The sequence below is a fragment of the Venustampulla echinocandica genome (assembly GCF_003357145.1).
Source record: "Venustampulla echinocandica strain BP 5553 chromosome Unknown scaffold_2, whole genome shotgun sequence".
NCBI lineage: Eukaryota > Fungi > Ascomycota > Leotiomycetes > Helotiales > Pleuroascaceae > Venustampulla > Venustampulla echinocandica.
Window position 1 is genome coordinate 3,542,958 of NW_022474207.1, and position 21,525 is coordinate 3,564,482.

A 21,525-nucleotide genomic window follows, 5' to 3' on the forward strand; every position below is an offset into this window, starting at 1 on the left:
GACAGAAGCCATTTCTAAGCACGACGTTGTTGTGTAACCCCCTCGACGGCGTCTGCATCTAGAAGGGGAAGGACGTCTGTGTCTGCATCCCTGGGACCACAAAAACCAACAAGATCCTCGAACAATCCTCGTTGCTGTACGAAGTCGGCGCGGCCATCAGCATCACCATCAAGCCCAACGCCTCGCGGGTCCTCGCGTCGTGGGACTTTGTCCCCGAGCAGTCCGGCATGGTGGCCCTACGCGGGATGACAATCGTCGACGGCACCAACATGGAGACCCTCGTGCCCACCTACTACAAGGACTGTGAATCGAGCCACCCAAGTCGAAGGGCCCGGATGTCCCTGCGACGTCCGTCCCTGCGTATTGCTTACGTTGGATTAACTCTCGACTTCGTTACTCGGCATATATATATGGTTAGCTTGTAAGCCCTGGCAAGCTGGCCACTCCTCTTGAGTGGCGACGATAATTCACTTCGTCGACCTCCGGGTTTTGCTACAGATTACATATTACAAAGGTATCATCGTTGGGTTTGCGATGAATTAGCTAGTTGGCCTCGTAGGTATTCACCAGTTATGTGAACGACTTGATAAAAGACCTGTTGAGGTGCAGAGCTGTCACTAACCACTACAGTAGAAATTACTCGATGGCTGGTATTTGGTGGAAACGTGGATTTGATTTGATTGAACCTAGGTACATGCCAACAATACGCTCTTGTTGAGCCGTGCAAACTGTGTAACTCCAAGCTAGCCACATCTAGATAACTAGGTGCGTCGGGGAAAAGGGGGTATTTCTGGGGCCTTCAAAGCGATATCGAACCAAACGAGCTAGGAAACGCGAAGTATTTTCCAACTGAAAGAAACAACTTCAAACAAGTGACCAAGAGGAATGTAGTCAAGAGCGAGGGTAGATAGAGGATAAAGGAGTTGAGTGACTGTCTCCCATTGGAATGGACTGTCCAAACATGTCAACTGTAGCCCCTTAATCTGAGTTGGGATGGAGGAAGCTCACCATGTCGATAGCCTGACTCCCTTTTCACCTTCCCAAAGTCGTTCCGTTCCGTTATGGAGTTGATTCAATGGAAGCCGTATCCTCTTCTAACGCCGGGACTGTTGTTGATAATAGCTGGAGTCGCGAGGCGCTATGTAAAATCTACTGCGCTGGAACAACAATAGATTTTCGTGTTTTGCCGCATCCAAAGACGAGGTAATAGCGCTGGCACCCTCCTCTTCGGTGTGGCTATCGGTGGCCTGTCCAGTAGAGGTGCCTGAGTCCGGAGTGCTGGCAGAAGGACCGTCGTTCGAGGAAGGTTTGGTACCCTCTGGCTGGGCATTATTGTCAAATGCAGGTTTGGCAACGGTATCACAGCCCTGTTCTTGCTGGACGGCGGGCAGAGCAATGGAGGACGTCTGCGCGCCTTGCAAAGCCAATGGCTTGGGGCGCAGGGCCAGCTCAATAGGACCGAGACAAGGAGGGGGGGTGAAGAAAGGGTGGATGTGGTGCCCATTGATACCCTCTGGAGGACAAACATACCCGTTTGGCTTTGGCCTAGCTGCTAGAGGTGGAGATGGACGAGGAGGAGGAGGAGGACCCATAGTTGCTGGGGTAGGGGATGGGCGAGGAGGTGGGGTTGTGACAAAACCTGGTGATAGAAGGTCGACTTCATCAGTTACGTGGGTCTCTGAGCTGGATGGAAGATTTCTGCGAGAAGCATCGCGGTTGAGGTACCAGTTGTCTTCCATTGTGTTGCTCTTTATCTCGTGGCAATGAGATCAAGGAGGAAGTCAAAGGAGGATGCTTGCTATGACGATTGCTAGTGCATGGTAGGGCACATGCGTTTGCGGTTGTTTGTGGGAAAGAATGTAAGACGGGAAAATCTAGACAATTTATAGAAAATAAAAGCGGATTAGTGAGCGGAATCTGGAAGGAAGTCTGTTGTTGTCGCGGCGACTGCCTTAGTAGGTAGAGACCTAAGTAGTCATCGTTGATTGCTGAGCGACGCTATCCGCAGGACCGGGGCGGTTTCACCGGAAAAAAGAGGTCAACTGGGATTCCACCTGGTCAACTCTGAGGCTCAATAGTGGGACTATGATATTATCATCGACTTGCTTAGACACTACTGCGTGCTGGTCCATGTGGAAGTCCAAGAGTGTGCTTCAAGAACGTGATCCATATTGAAAAAGGGGCAACGAGGAGGGAGATGACGTTAGGCCGCAGATGTCTGATGGTCTTCTTTACATAGATCATTTGACCTATAAGATCTGAAATTTAGACCTTCAACTGTGAGTCTAAGAACCTTTATTCGCTTTTGCTTTTGCTACCGGGGCTAACGTTTCTATTGCATTGATCTTGACTGGCAGATAGTCGGCTTTCCTAGCTTCCCGAATCCATGATACCTCGACCCCTGGCACACAACCCCGAACAAAATCAACCAGGGACTTTGAGTGCGGTGCGTTGTCTTGGAGGCCTATGAACGACACTCTTGGGAGCCGGAGAGCCTCGCAGAGTCGAGCATCACACCCTTTTGGCAGCTGGACAAGCCGTGTTGCTGGCAATTGGGGGAACACAGACGATGCTGTTGCAACCAACTGTGGAAGATGGTCGTGGAGGATTGTTGCTTGGGATGGTCTTAAGACGAAGATTATGGAGAAGTGGACTGGAGTAGGTGCAATGGCCGGGACTTCTTCTGGGAGTTTCTCGGGGTCTGTCGGAGTGACATTCTGACCAGAAGTCTCTGGTTCATGTGGAGTGAGCTTATTCGGCGCACCTTCCATAGGAGGAGTGGGCAGTGAGGGTTGGGAACAGGCCTGAAGCTTTCGAGTTATGTCGCTTAATCCAACAACCGCAAAAGAAGCCAACTCAGGAGGTGGAGGTGTTGGGTCAATTGAAGCAAGATTTTCAGATTTTGCTTCTTGTCTCTTACGCTTCTTGCTTCGCTTCCCTTTTGAGGGCGTGATGTGATTGGCACGCCATCGCCCGATTGGAGAGAGGAGGCTGCGCTCAGGTTAGACCATCGTTTCAACAGGTTGAATTCCGGAAGGAATAGGGAGTCCTGGCATACCTGCAAAGGAGTTCGAGAATGGTATCTTGATTCTGTGGGGATATTTCCGGCCTGTGAGATATGAGCTCTATTGTTCATAAGCCCAGTGGCAAATAAACGTGCCTACCATTGGGTGCTGGTGAAAGGAGAGTCGAGCTGGTAGATAGTCTTCAGCTTTCTGCTAGTGGTGTTGGCCATTTCTTCGAAATGGCGGTTTCCCCCAAGTTTGAAGTTAGGGTCAGCAATTCCAAATTTCGTGGTGCCTGGGCTTGTTTGCTAAGCTAGGTGCCTGCAAGGGATCTCTGCCGACCAAGTAGGTACCTAGGCACGTAGGCAAACACAGGCCTGCAGAAGATTTCAAGATTGAATGGACTTTGAAAGAAAGGGTTCTGGTCCGTAACCCGGCCAAGAAGGGTAGCGTGCAAAAAAGACGCCGTATGTTTGCTATTACTGGCCAATAAATAGGGAGGGAGCTGGGTGATGTGTGTGGCTTTTGCTCGATGTGCAACAAATTGGATCTCGCCACAGCCAACTGCCTAGCCCAACGATAGCTCGGAATCTATTCGCTGTCTACGCTTTAACCTTATCCCAGGGGCTGCGTAGATACGTACCTAGGTAAGGGAGGTGGCGATGGGAGGCTTAGGGGTAGTTATTCAATGTTGCGATTTCCCATGTAGCCGGGAAGCAACGAAGTTTTCCTGTCAAGGAATGAAGGCAAAATCAAAAATCACGGCTAGTGGCACACCCGTACTTTTTTCGTGTGGGCCCTCATCTAAAATACACTCCTTGTAGAAGCATTTATATAAAGGCTGGGCTGGAAGGAATATTTATAACAACAACGAGTAAAATGGATGTATTTAATCCTCGTAGCCTTCAATGTGTACTGAGGAGTAGCATTGTGTAACGCAATAGTTAGGGTACCTAGGTACTTCGTAGCTCTAGAGTACGGAGTAGGTGCCTAAGGCGGGTAGGGCACGCACCATGACATCGATCTAAATCCTCAGGCAGCAATCACCATGGCTTTGGGACACGAACTTACAGAGTTAGAACCGTCGTATGGTGTAGAAGGTAGCCTTACGCCAATACTGCGCGCTGCGTATTTTATATTGTACTAGTTATCAATAGTGTACGAAAGTAGCATCTAGTAGTACTCGTACGTAGTACCGTATAGCTGATTTATTAACATGTACATACCTTGGCAGTAGCAGCAGATGTATATCAAACCGTCAGGGTGCTGAAGGACAAACAACGTGCACCCCCCCGCTGACCAATCCGAAGCGATCACCGGCCCCGCTACCACCTTAGTCACCCACTGGTGACATAAGCTAGCCGCTAGCCGCTACACTCTGGGACCTCCTGGTGCCTAAGGAGCCTTTTTGTGCAGCCTCAGGCACCACAGCCACCTACCCGCATCGCTCGACGCGTCAGGGAGAGAGGGAGGGGCTCTGCGATCTGCGATAAGAGTCCTGGGCAGATCAAGAGCCAGAGCCAGAGCTTCACGAAATTCCCCAAGTTGCCAACCCAAGCTGCCAACGTCCAGCGAGCTTCTGCCTGGTAGTCTTTCCACAGGCTGATATCGCTGTCTCTTGCTTGCTTTCATCTTCCGTTTGCCCTCTACCTTCTCCCTTTACCTTCACCCTTCACCCTTTACCCTGCACCTTCAGCTGGTCTTGAATTATTCCCCAAGCTCCGCTTCCCTCCTGTCGCTCTCTTTGCCTGTTCGACGTCTCCACCCACAACCAACGCGCAGCCTGATCCCCGTCCTGCCACTCGTCGATGACGCTGGAGCTCTCATCTCGTCGCCTGCACTTCACCGACTGCTTCGCCGTTGACCTTCCACCGCTACGCATGGGAATCGGCGAGGCCACCGCATGCCCTTCTGCTGGGCATTAAGCAGCCCTTGAGCTCTCTGCTGGCAGTGCTACCGCTCTGCCTCTCGCCGCCTCTCCCCCACATTCTACCTTCTGCCCTCTATTGACCTGCCCAATGGACCACGACCACAAGCCAACTGAGCTGTCGCGAGAACGTGCGGCCTCTTCAGAGCCTTGCTCAACTCGGCCCAATCCCTTCGACGAAACCGAGACTTCTTCTAGAAAACGACAACGCGTCTCCCGTGGAGGCTCTCGCAGCCAGTCCGTGGATACCTCCCGCAATTCAGATATTGGCTCCCCGTCCAGATCCAGATCTCCCCGCGCCGGCAGCACCAGCACCAGCACCAGCAGCGAAGCCGACCCTGCCCTGCCTCGCACTCCCACACGAATCCCCTCCAAATCCCCGCTGCCGGAACCTACGTCCAGCAGAGTCACCATCAATCTGCGGACCGCCCGCCCTCTTGAGTCGATCCCCTCGTCCCCACCTTCTCCGACTACCCCTTCCAAGATGGTCGACGGCGGAGAGGACTCAGGTACAAGAGTTAGCGTGGGGTCTGAGAGTGATGCAGATGCCTTGTCTGCTATCCCACCAATCGAGACACCTTCATCCTCACCATCTGCGACCGGGAGTCCCACAATTGAACTGGTGCCGATAAGTGAGGACGATGAGGATTTCGAAGGCAGGAGCCCACCGGTTGCTATCTTTGATGGGGACGCGGTCTTAAGTGATCCCATGCCCGACTTCCCATATCTTGGAGATGATTCTTTAGTTGACGGTGCGCGGAAAGTGGCTCGTTATCTACAATTCGGTATGTCTGTTACCGGGCTGTAATGAACTATCACTGACTTGGATAGATGATGTTCCCTCAGAAGAGGCCTTTTGCAAGCTCCGAGACTGGATGGAAAAATACTTGCTATTTACAACTGATTCTCAAACGCGGTATGAAAATTATACCAAATATCGAGAGTTCTGGCCGGTATTCCCTGAGATATTTTGGGCGCTGAATGCACGGAGGTAACCGTTATCACCCTGGAACCTATGTGTGCGTCTGCTAATTCTATAAGCCGCTTCTTTGGCCAGTTCCTTCAACGAAGCCGACCAGGACGCCAGGCCGTGACAGATATGTTTTGCCAATTTTCTAGGATCACCGGCCGATTTGTGTCTATGGATGTGAAAACCCTCGCATTCCATACCCAGGACGAGAATATTGACCAAGAGCCCGACCTTAGTTCTCGGAAAATTCTTTCGGCTTATGGTTTTCTACTTCGGAAAGAGGAGCCGTCCCATATTGGCAAGAATCTAGAAACACACTATAACTGGAACTGGGATGATGATGTCGCCTTGATGACAAGCAATTTTCAAGCAGAAGGAGGGTCAATCCCAAACCTGACGAAGTTGGTTAGGGGCCAGCTTAGGTTGATTCCTCGCTTGCCAAAGTCCATTGACAGCCTGGTAGACCCTTGTCGGTTGGTTGCCAAGACCGTGATTGATGCAGCAGGTATTCTAGAGGAGTTGCCTGGTCGACAATATGTCGAAAGCACTCGACAGCATCTCTCCCAAGGATACGAGTTCTTCAAAGTTATGTCCGCCGGCTTAGAGTTGATCATCGACAAACATGTGACTTGTCTAGCACCTGATGCGGCCCACCATCATTTGGTGAGCCTAACACACGTTCTAAGTCATAGTTTTGCTTCGGAGAACGATGCGATTCGAGAACTACTCGAACGCCGACAACAGGAACACCCCCAACTTTCTAGAAAGCAATTACCCAAAGTTATTTCATACGAGTGGAGATTTACTATTCTGGAGAAGCTTCTCACGTCGGCGCAAATGCAATTACGCGTGGTTGGAGTAACGACAATGTGCGGAGACCTGCTTCATCTCTACAACACGAGCAAGGGAGATGATCCACCTCGAAGCCCAGTGCTCCTCTCCTTTGCCAATTTCGTCCTCGAACACAAGCTTGTTGATTATATCGTTGGCATTGGATCTCATCCCGAGATCATCAACGAGAGCCACAATATCCTAGGATTTTTAATCGTGACGAAAACTTACACTGCTCAGGTGACCGATAGGATATGGCAGACAGTTATGAGCAGTCAGGACCCCAGAGTGGTGGAATCAATTCTGCGAATGATCAAGCAGTGTATGAATCTGTACGATTACCAAGCTCTCCTCTATATCTGCCAGAAAGCAGGTGATCTTCCCATCGAGGCATTCAACACACACATGCGCGACTTTTGCGAACATCTTCTCCGAAATATCATCACCAAAGGCATCCAAGATGGCATCCAGCATGTTGATGCTGCACCATATGATTTATGCGTTAGGCTCATTCGCGAGTCGTCAATTACCACTGCGGAGTCTCCGGCTGGGCACCTAGAAATCCAAAACTTTGCAGTGCCACGTTTCCGTGACCTTCTGGTGCATGGGCCCACAGGCAGTACGCGCAAGTCGATATATGAAAGCTGCATAGAGGATATATCCTTGCGAACTTCCACGGCACCAGGCAGCATCTGCATTCTCAATGTCCTTCTCCGGCCAAACTTGGCGACCGACTTGCATCTACTGACGGCTGAGCATGGTCTCACGAGATTACTTGTCGAAGAACTAGAGCATTCTACTATGAGCGATCAGCATTCACCTGAGAAAAGCACCCCGGCAAGTCTAGCACGTCGAGAATTGCTCCACTTAGTAATATTGCAAGAACCGGGTACTATCTCGCCGGATCTTGGGCAGCGTCTTTGGGCGAATCTCGTGGGTAGCGAATCTCAAAACGCTGTCCACCGCAACACAGCATGGACAATTTTCAATAGTGCAGCAAAGAAGTCCCCGAACAATATCTTCATTTCAACTTGCTTCGAGGAATACCTCCCAAACCTGCCCCCCCACTGCTTTACGACTGGAGCGTTGGAATTTGCGCGAGCAGCGGTTACAGCTTGGCTTGAGGAGGCCACTAATGATTTCCCTGACAATGATTCATTTGAATCACCTGCACTTGAGCAGATATGGCGGATGATCTTGAATGCACCTCCGAACACGATCGATGCTGCAGCCATCAACATACTCGTCGAAGTTTACGTTGATAACCCCCTCATTGCTTCTGTGCCACGACCTAGAGCGAGGAATATCCATCTCGCCCTGGTTGATCGCTGCTTGAGGCAGCTGGCAGCAGCAGCATCCAAACTCAAGTCATTTGGCGATGGCGCATTGAGTGGGGAAGAGGATGGCATGGTCATAGTTCCCTCCGAAGCCCAATTTCAGGAACAGGAGAGAATATTTGCGAGGTCTTTGGCTGTTTTGCGGGAGTTCTTGAAGTCATACCAGTCCAAGCCGCACTTTGCGATACCCAAACCCAAAGTTTCTGTGTCGGCTGCATCGAGTGCCATAGAGGGCGATCCGTTAACTGTCAAATATCAGTCGTTCGATGGTAACACTCACACTGAAATCAGGAGCCTAACCCTCGGCAAATTAAACACGGCTGCGTCTCTCTTTGCCAGCCTTCAGAAGGCTACCGGCTTTCAGAATTACAAAGTCTACTACGGAGGGAAAGAATTCGACCCGGATGAGATCGAAGTTTGCAAATCGCTTGCGGACTTAAATCTTAATGGCCTGGTGTTGATCCAACGTTGTGATAATACTGATGGCTCTGTTGCATCGGACGGCAACAAGATGACACTCGAATTAGAGATCATGAAACACTTTGAACAGCTGTGGAGTTGCTTGAGCATGCATGAGAGTGTCGCTAAGGAGATATACTACTTCTTAATCAAGTTCCCCGTTTATGATCGTCTACTCACGGATTTTGACTCCGAGGCAACATCCTATACCGAAATCTTTCCTCAGGGCCAGCCATTCAAGTCACTATATGCGATACATACACTTCGAGAATACATTGCAGGCCAATCTCAAAAAGGGGGGGTCAAGAGCTCGGCAATGGCGAGAGCGATTTCATTGGTCGTTGCCGCAATTTCGGACCCGGATGTCCTTGGATCCTCTGGAAGCGAAGAGCTGAGAGACTGCCTTGCACTCCATCTAATTGATTGCTTGGTGCAATTCCTGAAGGAACCGATACTACCTGTCTCCATAGCTCCCTATCTCAACGAAACTTTGCAAGAACGGCTTTTGCAACTCCTCTACGACACAAAATCAGCTGCAACTACACCAAACTCTGTGCATCTGACCTGGAGTATATTTGAGGCACTTTTAGAGGCCTCGCTTCATAATTCCGACTTATGGAATTCTTTTGTGTCCCACCTAAAGCGGAAGAGCCTGCTCCGTGATTTACTCCTCGAGGATCCGCGGCCAGTTATTAGGAAGAGTGTAGTGAAGCAAATTGTTAACAAGTGCACCTTTACGCCAAGCCTTGCTCAGGTTTCTACCATGAGCTTCGTGGTAGAATTTTGGCCCATGGTAGCTACCTTAATTCTGGAGGCTGCTCACCAACCCCTGCATTGCGAGGAGATATTTTTCCTTGGCCAGACATTGTTCAAGAAGCTGGCTGAGACATCACTTGAGTTTCTAAACCTCGAAGATCTTGTCAAACACTGGGGTTCTCTACTTCTCTCACACGAGTGTAACGAGGTATTTAATTTCGAATCTTATCATCCCATCCCGCTAATTGTCGGCCTTCAGAGTGTCGGTCATCCAGAAAGTATTGACTTGGTGGCTCAAGGCTTGACGAACCTTCTGTTGTGTGCCACCTCATTCGCAAAGGCATCTCAGCAATCCATGTCATGCAGGTAAGTCTGGCATTGCCCGAAGCTGGTGGTTTATTGACATGTCTAGTTCTATTGGAACCCAGCTGTTTCAGAAGCACCTGTTTCCAGCGACGCATCTTGCAGAGAGCTACGATAACGACACCGCCTTTTTGCCACGAATTCCCTTATTGAATCCAATAACTCGACATGCCATGTCTGAAACAGTATTCTCGCTCGTTAAGGACAATCCTGTTCAATACGAAATTATATTGAAAAATATATCGGATCTCGTGCCATACGATGACGCTATTGAAGATGGTACGTACGAGCTTATCCAAGGAAATAACGCAGCTGACGTTCGACAAGGGCCATATCACTATGACTTGCCTTATTTGTTTGATAGGAGCAAATCTATTAGATCACCCACCGGTTATGTGGGATTGAGGAACCTCTCAAATACCTGCTACCTCAATTCTCTTTTTACGCAACTTTTCATGAATGTTCCCTTTCGAGAGTTCATGTTGAATGCCCTAGTTGCCGATGGGGGTGCTTCCCAGAAGCTGCTGTCTGAGACACAGATACTCTTTGCAAATATGCAGAACAGTCTTACGAGATTTGTGGATCCTCAAAATCTTGCTAGCTCCATCCGTACCTACGATGAGACGCCCATAGATGTGACTATCCAGATGGATGTCGATGAATTCTACAACCTCCTCTTTGATCGTTGGGAAAGCCAGATCCTCGCTTCTGAGGCAAAGAAGAAGTTCCGATCTTTCTATGGTGGCCAGCTAGTACAGCAAGTCAAGTCGAAGGAATGCCCCCACATCTCTGAGCGACTAGAGGTGTTTTCAGCGATCCAATGTGACATCAAAGGCAAGAGCAGCTTAGAGGAGAGTCTTCAAGCTTATGTTGATGGCGAGATAATGGAAGGAGACAACAAATACAAGTGCTCGACGTGCGATCGACATGTTGACGCTGTTAAGCGAGCATGCCTGAAAGACATCCCAGACAATCTGATCTTCCATTTAAAGAGATTTGACTTCAACTTGAGAACTCTGCAACGCAGTAAGATCAACGATTATTTTTCATTTCCCAACAAGCTTGACATGCGACCCTACAAGGTGGAACATCTCATGGACAGCCCCGAAGACATCCCAGAGGACATATTTGAGTTAGTCGGTATTCTGGTCCATGCTGGAACCGCCGAATCTGGACATTATTACTCCTACATCCGCGAGAGACCTTCGACCGGCGACAAGGACAACTGGGTTGAATTTAACGATGACTCAGTTACCCCATGGGAGCCAAGTTGTATGGATAACTCTTGCTTTGGAGGCATTGACTATCGCAGTTCTGTCGATAACGGCAATATGACGTACGACAAAAATTATAGCGCGTACATGCTGTTTTATCAGCGGTCGTCTGTTCTTGCTGCTCAAAAGCAGACCCTGGAGAAGTCTCAATTAGCAAGTCCTATTCGACTACCCCTACCCGCAGGGATTTCTAACCAAATTTCAATGGAGAATGAACTGCTAATGCGGAAATATTGTCTCTACGATCCATCACATATAGCATTCGTTTCTAAGATGCTATTGAACGTCAAGAAGCTTGGCGGTGGCCAGTGTTCTCTCCAACACCAGCGGGAGCGGACCGCCATGTTCGCTGCCCTCAATCACCTGGATCAAGTCGTTGCTCGAACTAAAGACATTCCTGATTTTCAGACTTTTTCTGTTGCGATCAGGCAGGTGTGCAACAGCTGTGTAGAGTGTACTCGGGACAACCTGGAATGGTTTAGTGGGTATCCCGAAGCGCTTCGCCATCTGCTCCTACGAAACCCCGATACCGTGGTTCGCAATGAGACTGCTTCTTCCATCCTCGCGTCCTTGATCAAGGTAAAAGCAGAGGCACCTTATGCGTATGGATTCAATGAAGATGAATCTGTCTCAGAGGAAGAGGCAGACAATGACCCACAGCTCATCCAGGGAGTCGTCGGGGGTCTCAACCGACTCTGGGATATGTTTCATTCCAACTGCCGTGCTTGGCCAGAGTACTTTGGCCTCCTAGTTAGCATTGCTACTCTTGGGGAATTAGAAGCTGCCCTCCTCTTGGACAGGGGTTATCTTCGGAGGACTCTAGAGATTGTTAGTGCTGATCCTCTGTTGAACCTTACGCCTCAGCTCTCACGGATGCTTAATATCATCTCCAAGCGCGTAGCTACAAGACCAGTGTCGTTTGATAGTGTCATTGGACTTCTTCATAGGCTGTTGGAAGTTTGCGATTTCTCACAAGACCCGCTACTTGACCATGCGCAACGTTTCGACCTAGCAGCCAATGGGGAACCGATTCCACTGACTACCATGGAGCGCGATTATCTGACGCAGCATTGGACCAAAAGTAACTCGCATATCCTTGTTGAAAAACTTCTACAGATCAACCAGAATCAACCGGCGACCAGGAGCATCCTCATCATGTTACTGCTGTGGCCAGAAGATGATCTTGATGTCTTTATCCACCAAGCTATTATGCATGGCATCAGAAAGGGGACGACCGGGATTAGCTGCGGCGCATTCCTAAGAGCAGCTCTGGTGTATTGTGAATATTCGGAGTCATCTAGGTTGAGTTACTTGATACAGCATATATCAAAGATTGCGAGCCATCTTGACAATGCCGATGGCAAGGAATTTTTACGATTCTTCCAAGGAATTGTTAAATTGCCGTCTACCAGGAACATCGACATCCCGCCCAAGCTGATCTTCAAGCTTTGCCTAGATGAGATTCGGTATTGGGGCCCAGGTTTGCTGACCTACTATGACCATATTGTCAGGACCGAGACGGAAGAGTTTCTCCAAGAGCTAATTTTCGGACAAGGAGCTGATACTGCCTATGGATCATCTCTTGAAGACGCTGAGATGGCAACACTGGTTACTGAAGCGGCGCAGAGGCTCGGCATCGCTTGTCTTGATTACTTGAACGATGCCTATGTTCAGCCACGCCAGCAAGCTGTTAGGGCGACTCTGGTCAGCATCTTGACCGTGATTGAAAACTGCGAAATGTTCTTTGATGAGGAGAAGATGGATCTTCTGACGCGTCGGTTCTACGACCTCAGAGCATGTGAGTTATTTTCTCAGCGGCTCTGTTGTCACATAGCTAATGAACAATCTACAGCTGTACTTCCTGCTCTCAAGAAATACACTGTCGATGAAGCAGATGAGGAGGTCTCTGGTAAGTGTAATATTGTATCTAGATATTGCGGCCTGTGTACTAACATATATCACTAGACTGGGCCGGATCAGATGATGAGTATGGCTCATCTGAACCCATGGGCGAAAGCATCACTGAGCTCTGTGCACCTCTCGCAGATGACCTCAATGACGCAGAGGTTCAGCTCTAAACTTCTGCACCTAATTTACGGCCTTTTTTCTAAACACAATCCAAAGCGTACTTTTTACCGGTCGTCCTAAGGATCGGATTGGCAAATTGCCCGGAAAGGAAAAAACTGATAATGATAATCTGCTGGATTGCATAGAACTTCGGTGTTGGGCGTACTCGATTGATCCTAGGAAGCTTAGCAATATGTGTATTTGGGGACTAGTACCATTGGATTTGCTAGGCATATGGATGATAAGCCGAAACGGATGGATTACATGGCCGGAGATGGAGTTTGCTGTGTTTCCGGGTTGACTTGTTTAATTAATGTTTGGTGTTTAGATGTGTCGGCTGGCGTTTTTTTCGGTGTGGCGCTGGACGAGATGGCGCAGATAAAGTATCGAGTGTTATCATCACGGCAGACTGGCAGACTGGCATGCTGATAATTAAATTGTTCTCCATACTATGCGGTGTGGAGTGGTTTCTGCAACTTGTGATATTTGTTCTATTTCAAATTTTAGCGAGGGGCTGAAGACTCTTAAAAGATAGTGTTGAATCCCCAAGGGGTCTAAACCCTTATGATTCCTGTACCATTGTTGGGTCACTTCACAATCGATATGCATGTTCAAGAGTAAATTTTAATGTTTAATTTGCTTCATTTTTTTAATTGCCCCGAATTTTATGCTATTCCAAACACCACTTCGCTCGCTATGCAGATGCAACTCCATGTTACGAACCAAAAATGCATCAAGGGAGACCGATCGCAGCGCTTGCTTTCGGATCCCAACTGCTAGTCCAATAATGCCCAATATGCGCCTTTTTATAAACATTTCGTGATATATCATAAATAAAAGTAGACCAATGAACTTCGAGGGATCATTGACTAACAAGTCTCCACAGGTCCACGTCTCACATTCCCAACCATCAAAAAACACCATTCTCCTTGAGTCACAGGAGTGATATCTTCGAATGTATTCGGTGTAAGAGGGCCGCGGAGGTGAGGGCCGCGGTTCTCAACGGCAGCGGCGACACGCTCGAGATCGAACTGGCAGCTGACTGCACTCAGGAGATCTGTGCCCTTCGCGCTCTCGCCGACCTCGACGACGCTGAGGGGTAATGGCGTCTCATCATCTTCGCTGAACCATGAAGCTTCACTCTCACGTGAGCCCACGATGCTCATCCTCACGGAGAACGATGGCACTGCTGTGGGCTTGGTGAAGCTGGTTTGCAGTTGTAGCTGCGGAAGCTGCTTCTGTGTGCGTGTTTCCGGTTCTACTACCTCAATCCCGCCCCTCCGTTCGCATCCTCCGTATGCGGTCTTGTACCCTTCGTTGACATCTACTAGAGCTGCAAGACTCACGCCGAGCCAATCATAGGCGCGCATCAGATACCCCTTGGTGATTCGTCGACCTTGCTGCAATAGCACAAGGCGCTGGAGCTCGTCGACTGCGAGGGTAAGGTCTGAGGGTGTGAGGGTGCGCGAGTAGGTGTGGAGTTGGCACTTGAATGTGTAGACATGGTCAAGGGAGAGGAGACTGAGACCTTCAGAGGAGAAGAGGATCTCATTTTGCTGTAGTGAGCGGCGGATGAGGTCGTTGGTTGCGGCACATTTTGAGGAACTAGTGAGGGGCTTGGGAGAGAGCCAGCCGGATCCGATGGGGAATTTCTTTTCGGCTTTCAGGATTGTTTGGCGGAGAATCTTCTCGGCCTTTGGTGTCAGACTGCTGGCATGAAGGAGGGAGATGCCATATTGGTTTGGGGCTGTTGGTGTACTGCATGGTAGGGCTGGTGACGAGGAGGATGGGATGCGGATTCTGGGTTTGGGGACTGCGGTGGAGTCTTTTGGAGAGGATGGGAGGCTTGGATATTGCGTGCGGGAGAGACTGGACGAGCTGGAGCATGTAGAAGAGGAGAGGGAAGAGCAACTCGAGGAGCTGCCGAGGGAGCGCGAAGAGGCGGATGATGCCGATGATGAGCTCCGACTGAACAGTGATTGGGCAGCGGAAGTAGTAACTGAGCTGCTCGAGTCTGACGGGGTGACTGGGACTTGGACTTCTTTGCGGATGACGATGAGGGAGATATGGAGACGCTTCCTCGCCAGCCGACTCGAGACGTACTCCAAAGCAGATATCAAAACTGTTGGCAGCTGTTTTGCGTCGAGGAGGGAAGACCCAGCCTCTAGCGGCGGCGAGATACAATCCTTGATGATAGGCATTATAGTATATGTTCTGTTTTGATATAAGAAATAACCTAGCCAAACGCCTTTGAATAAGGTTGAGGTTGATGGACAAGATACGACACCAGTGACTCGGACGTGAGAAGATATACATATGAAAACAAAGCTCTTATTAACGCTGTTCCCCAGAATAAACTTGGGGAGCTGCATCAAGATCCCTTACCTGCGCTACGGTGAGACATTCGAAATAGAAGCCGTGGCTGTAGACTTGGGCCATTGGGAGTCGTTATCGGGAGTTGTAAGCGCTGGGCGTTGAGTCGGCGATTTTCTGTCAGCGCCACGCAGCCGATAATTGGGCAATTGTCTGTTTATCCAAGCGGGAGCGGGATTCGAGATACCACAAATAGAAACAAACTGCAGGGACCCGGATCTTGCATAAGCGAAAGTTAAAAATACATGAGGCGGCCGATCGGTGTGCGATGGAAGTCTCTGAAATTGATAAACAACTCTGCAAAAAGGGCTGTAGCCGCCATATTGAGTGCGTAATAAGGGCCGGGAAGGGGCAGTCATATCGCTCGTCCATAGCTGGTTCCAATCCCTCGGGACTTAAGGTTAATTGAGCCCAATTACAGCATGAATGTTTGGTTCTATCTCAGGTTCACGTGGCTGCTGGCCCACTGAGTGGCTGGATGTTGCTCGACCTCAAATGTGACTGAAGTGCGTATGTACATATACATGTACATGTGTTCAAGATTAGACCTCTGAGCCCTGCATTGCAGCACTTAATTGATAAGGACGTATCCGAGCTGACGGTGTACAGAATCTATATATGGCTGAATATTCGAATGTTTCACAAATTTTGACACTCTGGGAAGTATGGCCTTCGTAGGGCACTATTGCCAAAAAAAAAACCACCGATTTGTTCCTATAATGCGCCATATCTATATACAGCTGAGCGGCTCCCCGAAGCTTGACCCCGGGGATGTTACTCTAGATCCAGGTGAGCAGCTCGGTTGCGTCGAAGTGCTGACCATTCGTTTTGGGACAATGGCGGATTGTGTTTTGAAACGGCACATGTGACTTTCTTATATCCGCTCATAGCTAGTGATTCGAAGGGAGATATGCCGGCTTATCGACCTTTGTTTCGAAACACTATGCGAGATACAGAGATGGGTAATGTCGTGCCGGTGTAATATAAACAATGTTTCGAGATTTCGAGAAGGGGGTGCTCTTGCCGAGAGGACACGGCGCCATGCCTCTTTCCAAGCCTCTTTCCGTTCGAAAATGTGGATGGGGGAAGGCGAGCCGGACCTTGGTTTGGGTACCAGTACCATTTCTGGGTCGACCGATCCTTTCAGCCGTCACTCATGACCACTACTTCGTCTTCAAGCTTCTCGGCTTCGCACACCACTTCTTCCAGAGAAAGCCAACAATTGGAGAGAGGGTAGTACCATATTCTTCAAGGCGCCGGCATCCTCACTTAGACTCCACAAAATAGCTGAGACCTCCGTTGCGGCCATTTCCACGCACATACCGAGCAGGAAGTCAGCTCATCTCTCGATGAGTTGTCGGGGAGCCGTGAGCTATTAGAAGCTAAATGCTAGACGGCTCTAATACCAATGAAATAGAGCCGTGGAATATGAACCTCGGCTTAGCAGCTCAGCCTATGTCATCCGCTTCGTAGCTGAGGAGGTGACTGTGTCTCTTGTGGCACCTTAGAAGCGAACTCAGACGAGAGTTGTACCATGGCTGAAAAAGTGGACTACACGGCGCCTAAACATCCATCATCTTGTCATCAAACAATACACAGTTATAGCTTTCCCTCCCAGACCTATAACTGGAGTCCGCCATAAATTGCTGCATATCAGGAAGTTTGTAATCCGCAAATGGTCTACAACAAATATCATCAGCCATTGCTCAAATCTGGGGGTAAAGGGACATGTTCAACATACTTCCCTGCGCATCCTAAAATCTCTATATATTCGTAACCAAACCTCCCTCGCACGGCAACCACCATCTTCCTCGCAAGGTGGCTGGCTTTCTTCAACATCATCCATCGTGATATGCATCCACGGTTTCGGCAGAGGATGGTCGGAAAAATGGACCAGCTTCGCCTCTGACAACATTTTTTCGGGATCCCACTGGTGGCTTTCCCCAATTCCTAAATAACCGTCGTGATTCTGCTTCCGGAATTCGCCCGTCAACAGCGCATACCGCCGATGCGGCAACACAACACAGTCGGTCCCATAAAGGCGGTTCACTATCTCCATGTCGTAAGTCCCCAGGCCTGCTTTCTTTATGGCCTTATTCACTCGAGCGAATTCTGATGCCGATGGCTGGATGAGCATTATATGGGAAGTAAGAACAGGCTTTTTTAGCCAGTAGGCTCGGGGCATTGCTGCGCTGCAAGGTGGGAGGAGGAATAGCTCGTCCATAGGGGATAGGACTGTGGCGTCGGAGTCGAGGAACAGGACACGCGTGTATTGTGTTTGGTTAAAGACGAGGAGTTTGGTGTAAGAGTCTTGCCACAGATCTATATATCGTCGTATTGTTAGTTTTATAACCCATGACTCAACGGACCCTGTCTAGGTGCGTACGGTAATTCAACTTCTTGTGTATAACCTTAATCGGTACCAAATTTACTCCATATTCATCCCTGGCCTTCACCAACAACCTCCTATTCTCCTCAAGGCCCACGCCGTTTGATAGAGAAAACTCGGCAGTGTTGGGATATAAGAGTAACCGTGCTGCTTTACTCTCCATTCGGGCGAGGCTCTCAAATATCATCACTGCATTACACAGATACTCGCCGCCGGTTACATAGGTCGCGTAGGCGTTGGTTTTCCAGTCTATTGCTGTTCCAGAATTGGGGTCTGGCGGGACCACAGATTGCTTTGAAGCATCATACAAACACTTAGTGCCACCTCCAGGCAACAGGCCTAAACGCCCCAGTTTCTGAGACATCCTTTCTTCGGCTCCGTTCCATAAGAAAATCAGGAATGTGGTAAGAGCGACAGCTGTGAGCATAAGGCTGAGTACACGTCTGGATCGGAGAAGCTGTCTTAAGGTGGGCCGGGGCTGGTGCTGGTGCTGGTGGCGATGGGGTTCAAACTCTCCACTTGGTGGGAGGAAGAACGGCGAACTTTCGAGGAATGATGGGATTTCTTGGTCATACTGGGGAGGGGTGTCTGAATTGCGTCGTTTGTCGCTCCGGGGATTGACCGGCATGGCCAAGATATGGGTGAAGATAGGTCTATTTATTGCTACAATAGACAGTTGATAAGGCTGCTAGGAAGTAGTTTAGAGCATGGGAGACGTTACTGGATATATAGGTGTTTCGGCTGTTGTCACATGGACCCTGATGTTTTCTGCAGTTATGGATGTACAAATTCACAGCAAGATAGATCTGAGAAGGGGTATTAGCTTGTCCAACTACTATCTGGGCCTGAAAACATACACTCTTTCTTTTTAGGCTGGTGTCTACCGACGTGTAATGCTTGTTCTGGAACCGCTAGCTCAAATTTGAAGCACCCCCTTTTCAAAACCTCTTCGAATAGAAAGGTCTTCCGCTGGACTTTCTCCCCCTGGTGGTATTACGGTCAGGTCGCCACCGCCAAAATTATAGTATAGATCCAAAAATAGGGAAAGTAGGAATGCCAATGAGCGACTTGTTTATTATGTTGAACTGCGGTAAGGATATTGTTGCTGTGGTCGTTGATGTCAGAGATGTTCGCTTCTATACCGAGGTTTTGCCGGCTAGTCTGTCAGGGGGCAACCTTGCTAGCTTTGCACGTCTAACAGTCTTTATCAGGGGCTCTACTACCTTCGTAGTGTACTGTGGAATCAAAAGGATCAGGAGAATGGAAGAGTGATTGAGGGACCAGCTATATACAGGTGTAGACATAACCGAGATTGGCAATAGGCGTAGCCGAGCTTGATCTAACGTCTACTGAGTACCTATTTCGCCCGTTCCATTGAACAATTTGAGGATCTTATCAATTTCAGTCTGGTCGGTGTCTTCACCATCATCATGATCATCAGCGAAGGGGTGGGATTTGCCGAGTACCCTGGTACTTGCAATCAGAGAGTTTTTAACGTCGTGAAATGTGATATCCTTCTTGAGTTGCCCTACTGCGTCTAGCTTTCCTGACACCATCAGACTCCCCTGGACACGATGCTGGAGCTCCGAATTTGTGAGTCCTCCCACGAACTGGGATACGACATAGTATTTTGATTCCTTCGGGAGCTTTCCGGTACAGATTTTACGCCCGCTTAAAGAGCAACTTTTCCTTTTCCCTCGGGAGTTGCTTGAGTGTCATGACCTTCTGTTGCACCTCAAGTTCCCTGTTGCCCTCCTCCTCCAGTTCGAATGATTCCTTGAACTCCTTCTGTAGCTGGTTCCAATCCGCTCGGGTTGTACGTGTCACCTCGTCAATATACCAATTCTTGGCTTTTCCCTGAAGGGTTGCCTTGAATATTGCCTTTACGAATGTAATCTGGTCTTCCTTTGTGTCTTGTTCGTCTGCATTCCTCCGTATATATACGCTGATCTCGTCTAGGTATTCTTGAGGATCCTCATCCTTCCTACCACGGAACGTGGGTTAGGGTATTACCGACATCTTGTATTTTGACTTGATGTGTGGTAGTGACTGTTTCGGGTTTTCACTTGGGACGGTTTGTAGTGATTCGGTGATTCGTACTCGAGTAATTCAGACAGTGATTCGGTAGCTTGCTAGATTGATGCTTGAGCAGATATGGGGGAGTTCTCGACAGTGTACGCTGAGGTGTAAAGGTTGATTCGGATTCTTGCAACTAGTAATCTCCTGCCTACATAGGGCTGATGGTAGTCTGGTCTGGGACTAGGTATGACGATAGTGTGAGCTGATGCACTAGGAACCTTGGTAGGTAGTCAACCGTGCTCAGGGTGTTTAACTCGATCTTCGAAGGTCTTCAAAATAAAGGGCTACAGCACAGATCTGATTGGTCCGAATAATTCACTCATATGACATTATAATTTGCGGGGGAAAGTAAATTTCGGGTATCATTTGTATATAATTCATAATTAGCAGTCATGGACCCATGGCTTGAGATCTACCACCCATATCTACTACTAGCCTCGGCCCTATTGCTCTTTCCCTTCGCAAAACTCTCTTCCAGGGCATCCTTCTGACTCTGAGCAGCGTTGACCAACTGCTTCAAGCTATGCTTGCCAGGAGCAATCGCCCGTACGGGGTTATGTACAACCTGCTCTCCCGAGGCACGTAACTCTTCATTCCTCAGATATTCCTCATCGGTATTGAAATTGATAACTTTCGTAGCCGCTTGTACCCCCCGGCCCCCTTTTTGCCGACCAAATAGTTGCCGTCTTTCCGCTGCTGAGAGGTTTAAGTCGCCTGCTATATCATCTAATGATTGTGATACTGGGGGCGTGGGGACTGCAGGGGGAGCTATGTGTGAAGTGGTGGGTGTGTATTCTTCGTAGGTCGGCTCGATGGCGGATAGGTTTTGGTCTTCGGTTTGTGTTGATTCATTGAGTATCATGGGCTGATATTCTCCATTTGATGGAGTCGAGATAGAGTTCGATGTCTCGGACGATATTGAAAATAGGGAGACCTTTGGTCGAGCGCGGGCTTTCGCAGCACCGGGTTGGGGCGTTGATGGGTTGGTGGGAGGTGTAGGAGCAGTGGGAGGAGCAGAAGAGGCGGGTGATTGCATAATAGAAGTCTTCTTCTTCGCTGGTTTCCGCGCAACCGAAAGAGGTCTGAACATTAGGGGCTTTCCCACCAATTTCACTTCCTCAGCCGGTTTCTGTTCTCCATTTTGTGGTGGTATCGGAGGAGGAAGGTTCAAGCTATTCCCACCAGTTGTAGAATCGTCTGGGCTCACCCCATAGTTTTCATTATCCCTTTCGGGCCCTGGCTCTCTGCTAAACCCAGGCGCAGCTCCTGTCTTCAGACTTACTCCTGCCCCAAGACCACCCTTCCTCGCTGCGTTCCCCCCACCAAGTGTCGCATTCGTAACTTGTCCTGCCCGCTTTGGTGGAGGTAGGAAGGAGTTAAATCCGCTGAACGCTCCGCCTCCAGTCTTTGCGCGTTTAGTTGGAGGTTCATCGTTCTTTGTATCGTCCTTCACGGCAGCTTGCGGCAATGTGACCCTGATCTTACCAGGATTTGCACGGTCAACCACCTTTTGGAAGGCTGGTTTGGATGAATGTGATGAGGTCTTGACTGGTTTCGTCTCCTCAACATCTGATGTTTCGGAATCTGAGTAGTCGACGAGGCCCATCTTGGTGGAGGTAGATGGTCAAATGAAGACTGCGTTGGACGCGAAAGGTTCTGATTCTGATGCTGATGCTGTGGCGTTTTGAGCCGAGC

General features: G+C 49.2%; 6 protein-coding genes across 6 annotated transcripts; 1 reads left to right on the forward strand and 5 right to left on the reverse strand.

The window, feature by feature from the left end:
• Positions 1–1,094: 1,094 nt before the first annotated feature.
• BP5553_05557 (uncharacterized protein) lies at positions 1,095–1,739 on the reverse strand (the record flags this gene model as incomplete). Its single annotated transcript, XM_032014180.1, has 1 exon — positions 1,095–1,739. The coding sequence occupies one exon, from the start codon at positions 1,737–1,739 to the stop codon at positions 1,095–1,097; it is 645 nt and encodes a 214-aa protein (XP_031870780.1).
• A 546-nt stretch (positions 1,740–2,285) lies between these two features.
• Positions 2,286–3,235, reverse strand: BP5553_05558 (uncharacterized protein; the record flags this gene model as incomplete). The annotated part of the gene is made up of 3 exons (XM_032014181.1): positions 2,286–2,991; positions 3,059–3,109; positions 3,165–3,235. 3 exons carry the CDS (start codon positions 3,233–3,235, stop codon positions 2,286–2,288), a joined length of 828 nt encoding a protein of 275 aa, XP_031870781.1.
• A 1,788-nt stretch (positions 3,236–5,023) lies between these two features.
• On the forward strand, positions 5,024–13,000 carry BP5553_05559 (Cysteine proteinase; the record flags this gene model as incomplete). Its single annotated transcript, XM_032014182.1, has 7 exons — positions 5,024–5,717; positions 5,764–5,923; positions 5,974–9,493; positions 9,545–9,651; positions 9,698–12,720; positions 12,775–12,831; positions 12,888–13,000. 7 exons carry the CDS (start codon positions 5,024–5,026, stop codon positions 12,998–13,000), a joined length of 7,674 nt encoding a protein of 2,557 aa, XP_031870782.1.
• An 858-nt stretch (positions 13,001–13,858) lies between these two features.
• BP5553_05560 (uncharacterized protein) lies at positions 13,859–15,190 on the reverse strand (the record flags this gene model as incomplete). Its single annotated transcript, XM_032014183.1, has 1 exon — positions 13,859–15,190. The coding sequence occupies one exon, from the start codon at positions 15,188–15,190 to the stop codon at positions 13,859–13,861; it is 1,332 nt and encodes a 443-aa protein (XP_031870783.1).
• A 2,010-nt stretch (positions 15,191–17,200) lies between these two features.
• Positions 17,201–18,379, reverse strand: BP5553_05561 (uncharacterized protein; the record flags this gene model as incomplete). Its single annotated transcript, XM_032014184.1, has 3 exons — positions 17,201–17,312; positions 17,366–17,684; positions 17,749–18,379. The coding sequence occupies 3 exons, from the start codon at positions 18,377–18,379 to the stop codon at positions 17,201–17,203; spliced, it is 1,062 nt and encodes a 353-aa protein (XP_031870784.1).
• Positions 18,380–19,097: 718 nt separating this feature from the next.
• BP5553_05562 (uncharacterized protein) lies at positions 19,098–21,436 on the reverse strand (the record flags this gene model as incomplete). Its single annotated transcript, XM_032014185.1, has 3 exons — positions 19,098–19,361; positions 19,474–19,735; positions 20,247–21,436. 3 exons carry the CDS (start codon positions 21,434–21,436, stop codon positions 19,098–19,100), a joined length of 1,716 nt encoding a protein of 571 aa, XP_031870785.1.
• Between the last annotated feature and the right edge of the window lie 89 nt (positions 21,437–21,525).